We start from the raw sequence: 7,949 nt of genomic DNA, 5'->3' as shown, positions 1-7,949 counted from the left end.
GTTGTGGAAAGTCTTGAGTCACGGCTTTCTACGAAACTCATTTACATCTTGAATGATAGACTAAATATATAAATATCGACATCATACTCTCTTCCTTCCCGGTTACCGAGAAGCTTAACCCAGAAGAAGGGAAACAAGAGATTAATGATTAGACAATACGACGGAAGTGATGAAACGTAGCCTGATTATGTTCGATGTACATGGACACTTCGCACACGGCCATGGGGGACGAGGCTCTGTCCTAGAGGGAGGAGAGACGCGGTAAGTTTGATGGTTCCGGCGCCGTTATCCTCGAACTTGATGCCGTCAACGAAGCTGAGAGAAGACCATCGTCATACTGGGAATTCCGCCCGACATTGCTCCTGCATGATTCGTGAGCGTCGCGTTTGGGTAGGGATCCCGAATTCTTCACTGACTTCCTCGGTCTTTTGGAACACTGGATTCGTCTATTTTGTGACACCCCGGCGGGTTCATGATGGGGTAAGTCCAATATCTCCCGAACCGAGCGCAGGTGCTTAACGGGACCGTTCCCTTGTGGCGCGGTATCATGCTCCTCGATTATTGGCCCATCATTAGCCCCAGCTGCGGTTTTTCGAAGACACAAACGTCAAAAACTCTATATTAGGAGGAGACTCGACAACGGAACGGACCCAACCGGGGCGCTAAGCCCTGGAACTCGTTCTCGCGAGAAAGCGGCGATCCCACTCGACACGGAACCTGCCTAGAAGATCCCGCCCGCCCCGACGAAATGGAACTATTCGGACGGAGTCAAACCGTTCACTCGCAATTCGCCGAGGTCACCTCCTCGAAGGATGCGATCGATTGAGCCGTCGCTCCCGGGTGTTTTCTGCAGCGTTGTCCCGAATCGATTCCGATTCGCATGCAAGTGAATTGCGATATTCATTGCGTAAGAAGCATGATCTGAAGCATTGCTAAGTTATAGAACTTCTTGTTCGAGAGCAAAGACGAGAGCTACAGGTTGAAGTGATTCTCTGCAGCCACACGACGGGATCCCGAGTCAACATGTGGAGCGGAGGCGCGCCTGTCCGCAGGACGGGAAATCCTGACGGGGAGCGAAAGAGTGCGCCGATTCAGGGCCATAGTCGTCAAGTCTATTCGAGTGCGTGTGTCCGTCCGTTTGAGAGAGAGGCTCCTCAAGCCAGCCAGGACGGCAGTCACTACAGAGCTTTTGTTAGCGACGCGTGTTCTCCTGAACGTTTCGCGGAAATCAGCTGTGTTCTGTCGCTGAAATTCGGGACTTTTCCGCCCATCTCCGACCCACCGCACCGGGGACGAACGTTCGAGACAGTGCGTGATGGCCGCGGACATTGTCGAGAGCGAAGAAGGAAGTCAGGAGGTCAGTTTCGAAGTATTGTTGCTACCCAGGTGACTCGGTTCCTGGACATTTCCTAGGTCGTCACAGAAGGAATGGACAGGGAAACTCCTTGGAAGGCGTCGATGGGCATTGTCGAGCGGGTTCTGGAGGAGGAACGATGCGGTTCCTGATTTCCCGTCGAGTCTCCCTGGTTTCGATCGGATAGGCACCCCAAGAAGTAATCGGTTGGCGATCGCTACGTCAGTCGAAAGGGGCCCCAGCCCGCCTGATTATTCATCGATGTTGTCCTGATGTCTCCAGCGCGTCATGCTATCTAATTCACTTACTGGACGTCACCTCGTTCCTACCGCAAGTTTCCGCGACGATCCGATGATTATAACAATGACGGCGCCATGGGTGGGCTCGTTGCGGACGCGGTGATCCTCAGACAATCAAATGCAGGCGCTCATTTGAGGGGTCGGAGGAACTCGCAGCACCGACCCTTGAGGATTCCTCGCTCCGACTCGTCCCGAAAGTTCTCCAGTAAACATCATGACTAAAAGTTCTGTTCTCGCATCATTCGGCAAGAAGTTTACTCGGTTGTCGAAGAGGCCTTCGAGGCTTTCACTCGGATCCCTTAATCAGGTGTACACGATAGTTCCGCAATAGATCTGAGCGGCCGAAGTTAATCCACGGGAGTTCTCCTTCCCAGACGCCGCAAGAGGCTCATGTTCCCGAAGAGAAAGCCGAGCCCCCTCGAGAGCTGCTCTCGGACGCTCTACGGAAAGACGCGTCGCATCCCGTGTTCGGGAAAGACTTCAAACCCACATTGTGTCTGGAGCTTGGTGGCGACGCCGATGTGAGAAGTTTACTGGAACAAGCTGGTGAGTCCGAGTCCAATCGCATCGCCCGACCATCCGCAGAAGTCGAGGACGAGTACAGAACGTTAACCTCATGCTTTCCGCAGCGCTGAAAACGAATCCCGTCTGCTTCCTGACCCGGCTCGAGGCCTCAGAAACGCTGAAGGGAACGCAACCAGTCCTCTCCGACCGCATCCAGTGTTTCCTGCCGAGACTTTTGAATAAAGTCGACGTCCTAGTTCTTAGTCCCGAGAGCAACGACAAGAATAATCAAATTCTCCCCTTCATCTCTCGACTCCTGGCCCCGAAAGGAAGGTGAGAAACTTTCGTCCCTCATCGCTGACCGGGGATAGTCCCTCAGATGAGTTTTCCAGCGTGGGGACCCCCACCCTGACTCCAGGCCCCGGGCAACCGATCAGAATTATGTCTCTTGACGCGTACCGATTTTCTGTCTTGCAGATACTATTTGCTGCTATCGGCAGACGACAAACCTGTGGAGCTGTGTCGTCAGATGGGCAAGAAAGGCCTCGTATCGAGAGAAGTAATCTCGAAACAGATAGCCCGTGGAGGAACGTTCTCAGTGTTTTGTTTCACCCATAAAAAATGAATAGGTCTGAGGAGCCTTATAGGAAAATGAAGCTGATCCGAGACGTTGTTCGGAGCTTTATTTCGACGGAAGTCCCAGAACGCGTCTCCCGAACTCGAGTCGTCGCCGCGTCCCGTCAGGAAAACGGCCGACTGAGCTTGCCCCATTCAGTCGAAATAACTGTGAGATGCAGCTGATCTCGTTCGACTACTCGATACCTTGTAATTCCTCCAGATATCACACTTTTCGGTGAGCTGAGAGAGAAAGAATCGAATCTACTCGATTTTTAGCGATGACCTGAGCATCCATGTGTATCCTAATCCAGCAGTGAAACTATCATTTAATGGAAGAATCCTTGAGCGGTGGAATCGTCGCTGCTCGAGCTGTATTTAGGACATATTTGGTGAGGGATTCGAGAGCCTCGCTCTCGAACATTGTCCCGCTTGCCCTTGTTGCAGAGGCGAGCGTAGACCTCTCGAGTCCTTCGAGTAGGGCAGTGCTCTGAGATCTACTAGCTCGTTGATAAATATGTACCAATGAAAACTACGAGAAGCAACTTCATTCGGCAGGCTGGATACTCTTCCGAGGGTCGACTATGAGCTGAATCGGAAAAGTTCTAATCCGCTCCGGAAACCTATACAAACATAATATATTTGATTTCCCTCATATCTGCGAATATTTGTCTCGCTACGAAGAGGATTGGGCCTAGTTCATATCGAATAAAGCTGATGCCTTATCTGAGAAGTTTTCTCTGTGAGTATGTGGAAATGCGGCTCGTTCGAGGACGACTGAGCCAATGCAAAGGAGGTACTTCCCGTACTTGGCGTGAAATGCTGAATTCCAAGCACTGTCGACCGCTCAGAGGTGCTTCTCTCTCCTGACTGAAATAAATAGGTGTCTCCGCTCGCTGAAATATCCCGTCAGCACAAGCACTCCTTCGATGAATAGTGGTCTCGCAGGGGGCAAGTTGCTTGGAATCCGGATTCTCCTCGATATCGCAATGAGTCGCTTTCTGCAAGACGAGTCCCCTCTTGCTCAGGAAGGTCCTCGAGCATGATGTGGGAATCCTGGCCCGAGCTAAGCGACGGAACTCTGGACGGAACCAGCTGATTCCCGAAGTGGCATCCCCGCCGCGCCGCTGCTCGGAGTGACGTTCGAAAAACGAAATCGTGGATCAAGCGGCTATTCTATGAGGTTCTGTAGGAATCTGCGTCGATGAAGAGCTCTGACTCCTCGAGGCTGTCCTGAGTGATCTTGCAAGGAGACCCACCATTGCGATGTTTCCTGCCTACGCCGGAGATGAGAGTGAGTTAAAATCAGTAGCTGACGATACAAGTGCATTTTCCTCGTATTCATGCGTTCTAAGTCATTTGGGAAAGGTACGATCGAGTCGGAGACATTCCCAAAACTCAGAGAAGGCCATCGAGTAGGGAAGACACGTTCTCTTGCGTGGAATGTGGGAAAACACACCTGCAGTTCTGAGAGGGAGCCGGTACTGGAGATATCGGATTCCGTATAACACTCATCTCAGATTGAGACTAAGTATGCGGATTGAATTTCAGAAAGTAAATCGAATTTCGGTGTCTCTTGGCTTCAGTGCCCCGACTTCAGGGGTACGGATGGGAGTCCTGGAGCAAAGAGTGAATCGAGGTGAGTGAAGGCGGATGCGAGAAAGTCGACGTTCGAAATGATGTCAGAATCACAAAGCCAGTATGTTGCCGAATTTGAGATCCAATCCTTTTTTAGTGACTCGGACGACGAGCTCGTTCATGCTCTCGAGCGGCAGAGATGCCGTAACACCGATGGACGCGCTCAGAAGCGAGATCGCTCTCCCGGCTCGGACTCGTCGCCTGCTGCTCGGCGGGAACATGGGACGAAACACCACAAAAAACACAAAAAGAAAGATAAGAAGCACAGGAAGGACAAGAAACACAAGAAACAGAGGAAGCGTTCGAGATCTCGCAGCCCAGATGCGTCGTACCTGAAACGTAAATGGGCTTTCCTCGAAGACATAGGTCCAACCAAAATCACCTACATCGTCGATCCCAAGGGCGATCAGAGCAACAAAGCCTTCGAGCAGTTGCCCCACACCTGCGCAGCTGTGTATAAAGTACGGAGGGAATTCCGGCCTCGAAAGAAGACGCGAAGATACTTCAAAGCGAAAATGTCTCCTCCGTCGATGTCCATAGCAGTCAATGAGAAACTGAGAGCTTTGAAAACGACATCTTATATATCTCTTGGAAGCGCATTGCTCGATGAGGACAATGACTCGGAACTACCAAGCTGGCCGAGTCTGATAAAAGAGCACGCGGACCTATCGAATAGATGTCGCAAGGAACCTGGGAACGTCGAGCTCTGGTTGAAACTATGCGAATTTGAGCGAGTTTTCGTGCCGTGCAGCCTAGCTGGAAGCAACATAGATGCACAAGCTCTCCGAAAAGCGATCTTGGAGAAACAATTGAGCGTGGTGAGTGAGGGATCCAATTGAGTTGAGAACTGGGGGAGGGAGAGGGGGGGAAGGTCTGCGGACAATGTTCCTGCGTTGATCTTCGGGAGTTCTGGGGCATCTTCGACACCCGGTCGAGAATCTCCGCGGACCTCTGAATTTCGCGGACCCCTGACTGGGAATTTTTTCAGATGGCGGAGGCCATTTCCAAGAATCCGGTAATCCTCAAGCTCCGTCTCAAGAAATTCGATCTTCTGTGCGCGCTCGATCGTCAGGATGAATTGAGTCGCGAATGGGACGATGTGCTGAGGATGAGCGACTACTCGATCGAGCGCCGAGACCTGAAGAATGAAATGTGGTTGAAATACGCGCAGTATGCCCGAAGCAAATGTGAGTCATCCGGATCGTTGAAGTCGTGCGAGCCCCCATTTCTTGGTCGATTAGAGAAACGAGCTCCATGGGGAATCAAGCAGAAATCTGAGAGAGTCTATGTTTTGCTTCAGTTCGCGTGGTTGCAAAGTTCTCGCTCGAGGATGCGACTGCGGGCTACAGGAGAGCGATCGAAGCCTACCGGAGAACGAGGTCGGACGATATGTTCCTCGTGGATCTCATCGCGGATTACGCCGATTTTTTGGTCGAGTGCGGTCACACTGAGAAAGCGGTCTCGACCTTCCAGGTATGTCCCTGTCGCTGCATTCTGCGTTTTGAATGTTTTCCTCGACGAAATGCTCCCCGTGATTCGAGTGAGAGAATGATTCCCCTCATCCCTAAGGCTCAAAATTCTCAGCGGATCGACTTTCCAGGCGATGCTCGACTTCAATCTCAGTCAGCCGGGCTATTTGTCCACGGAGCGGAACGAGGACGCCCTGAAAAAAATGTTTGAGCTTTTCTGGGAAAGTGGCAGTCCCAGAGTCGGGGAAAACGATCATGTAGGTTGGGCGCTGTCAAACGACAATCCCCACCTCGAGCCGCCCGAGGAGAACAGGAATTTCAAGGATGAAGACGAAATTACCTCGTCCGCTCAGCCACTGAACGTTAAGTGGGCGATGCTCGAATTACATCGACAAAAAACTCAATGGAGACCGGCGAAAATCAACGCAGAAGATGTCGAGCAGATCGTTCTATTCGACGACATCGAGATGTTCCTTTTCCGAACGAGGGATAGACTCTGCATCAGGAAGCTGCTATCCGCATTCATGAGTCATCTGAGTCGCGGCGACAGGAGCTACCTCGGACACGACGAGGGCAGCTCGAAAATGCATCAATTGTTGAAGCTCCCTTTCGCAAAACTCGAGCTCCAAGGACTGAGCACCCTTCTGTACAACTGCTACCGAACGGGCATGGAGTTCCTCCCGGAATTCCCTTGGCCAGAAGAGCTCCTGGATAGACTCCTCGACCTTGCACCCCACTCCGGGGAGAACCTGATCGCTTTGGGAAAGAAAATTCTCCAGGACGGAGAAAATCAGTCGAATATCTTGATCTGGACGAAGTTGCTCCTGCTGCTCGCTTGTTGCGGTCAGAGGGACGAAGCTATATCGAAGGGTGTCAAATTGATGCGCACGCTGTCGGCCAGTCTCAAGAGTTTTCGTGGCGATCCTCTGAACTTCCTTGCGACATTCATTGAAATCCACCTCGACATTCATCACCTCATGACCTCGGAAATCCACGAAAACGTCACCGAAATTCCAGATTTGAAGCCTTTGTTCAGCTTCTGGGGCGCCCTGGTCCAAGGCAGGAGAGCAACCCTTTCCGAAATCGACGAGGGTAATATGGAATTTCTACGAGCCCATCTCAGGAATCAGCGAACTGAATTCTCGATCGAAATCGCGACCTTTTTCGAGCTCACGTCGCGGGGACCGCTCGAAGCTTACTCGTACCTCAGTAGTCAGGCGTCGCATCTGAGCAAAGCCGCCTACCACCGTTTGAACATCCTGTTGCACGTTTTGGTCAACAAACATTTCTCCCCGTCGCTCACCAGCTTGAAATCGACACTGCGATTGGCTTGCACCGAACGACCCACCAAAGAGCATCTCGCGCTTCTTGCGACCCTCGCCTACAAGAATCCACTCGCGTGGAGATCTTGTCCAATACCTCAGGACGACGCCGAAATCTCTTGGTTTTCCATCCTGCTTTTCCATCTCCTACGGAATCAAGAATACGAGGATTGGCAAAAACGAGAGGAGGTCTCGTACTATAGAGCGCCTCTTGGGAGTGTTCGACGGGCTATGAGTCAACTGGGTGAGATCCGCGATCCTCTGTTCTGGCGACTGCAAGCATGGGCGGAAATGCAGGCTGGAGAACGCGACAAAGCTAAAGAACTTCTGCTGCGGGGGCTGCAGACTTGTCCTTGGTCGAAAGCCTTGTTCTTGGACTGCGCTTTGTACTTTGAAGACATGCTCGAACAGATCGTGGATTCTCTCACGGAGAAAGGATTGAGGCTGCGAACGCCAATTGAAGAGATTCAGCTTCTGACGGAGACATCGACGACGGAGCCTGTGTCAAATGAATGACTATTTGTTCTGTATAAATTATATCTTTGTGATGTCGAAATAATTGTACATACATCTCCGTAGAGCTGTTGAGAGCAGGAGAGAAATACAGGGAAGAAGTCGAGCGATCGCAAAGCGTTCTCAATCGGCCAGGATTCCGCCTGTCGCTCATTCACCATCTCTTCGCGAGGCATTGAATCTTTGATTTTTCGCTTCCACTTCAGAGTCATTTCTCCAAGTCAGAACAAAGCTC

The 7,949-nt window shown here is 51.5% G+C and overlaps 2 protein-coding genes across 2 annotated transcripts; both read left to right on the top strand.

Moving 5' to 3' along the window:
- The first annotated feature begins 1,083 nt into the window (after positions 1 to 1,083).
- On the top strand, positions 1,084 to 3,379 carry LOC100900871 (methyltransferase N6AMT1). Its single transcript, XM_003741764.2, has 4 exons — positions 1,084 to 1,357; positions 2,028 to 2,199; positions 2,283 to 2,490; positions 2,635 to 3,379. The coding sequence occupies exons 1-4, from the start codon at positions 1,316 to 1,318 to the stop codon at positions 2,780 to 2,782; spliced, it is 570 nt and encodes a 189-aa protein (XP_003741812.1). The 5' UTR covers positions 1,084 to 1,315; the 3' UTR covers positions 2,783 to 3,379.
- Positions 3,380 to 4,038: 659 nt separating this feature from the next.
- LOC100900725 (protein NRDE2 homolog) lies at positions 4,039 to 7,717 on the top strand. The gene is made up of 6 exons (XM_003741763.1): positions 4,039 to 4,066; positions 4,324 to 4,411; positions 4,508 to 5,228; positions 5,399 to 5,597; positions 5,711 to 5,883; positions 6,011 to 7,717. Exons 1-6 carry the CDS (start codon positions 4,039 to 4,041, stop codon positions 7,715 to 7,717), a joined length of 2,916 nt encoding a protein of 971 aa, XP_003741811.1.
- The last annotated feature ends 232 nt before the right edge of the window (positions 7,718 to 7,949 follow it).

This window comes from Galendromus occidentalis, unplaced genomic scaffold, assembly GCF_000255335.2.
Source record: "Galendromus occidentalis unplaced genomic scaffold, Mocc_1.1 scf7180000077192, whole genome shotgun sequence".
Classification (NCBI taxonomy): Eukaryota; Metazoa; Arthropoda; class Arachnida; order Mesostigmata; family Phytoseiidae; genus Galendromus; species Galendromus occidentalis.
Note: the sequence above shows the minus strand (reverse complement) of the source record. Positions and strands in the feature narration are given on the sequence as shown.

Bases quoted from the DNA above. Each gene is read 5' to 3' on its own strand.
- LOC100900871 (XM_003741764.2), top strand. From the start codon at position 1,316: ATGGCCGCGGACATTGTCGAGAGCGAAGAAGGAAGTCAGGAG. The intron at 1,358-2,027 runs GTCAGTTTCGAA...TCTCCTTCCCAG, and splicing joins GCGAAGAAGGAAGTCAGGAG to ACGCCGCAAGAGGCTCATGT. The intron at 2,200-2,282 runs GTGAGTCCGAGT...TGCTTTCCGCAG, and splicing joins AAGTTTACTGGAACAAGCTG to CGCTGAAAACGAATCCCGTC.
- LOC100900725 (XM_003741763.1), top strand. From the start codon at position 4,039: ATGTTTCCTGCCTACGCCGGAGATGAGA. The intron at 4,412-4,507 runs GTGAGTGAAGGC...ATCCTTTTTTAG, and splicing joins GGAGCAAAGAGTGAATCGAG to TGACTCGGACGACGAGCTCG. The intron at 5,229-5,398 runs GTGAGTGAGGGA...GAATTTTTTCAG, and splicing joins TGGAGAAACAATTGAGCGTG to ATGGCGGAGGCCATTTCCAA.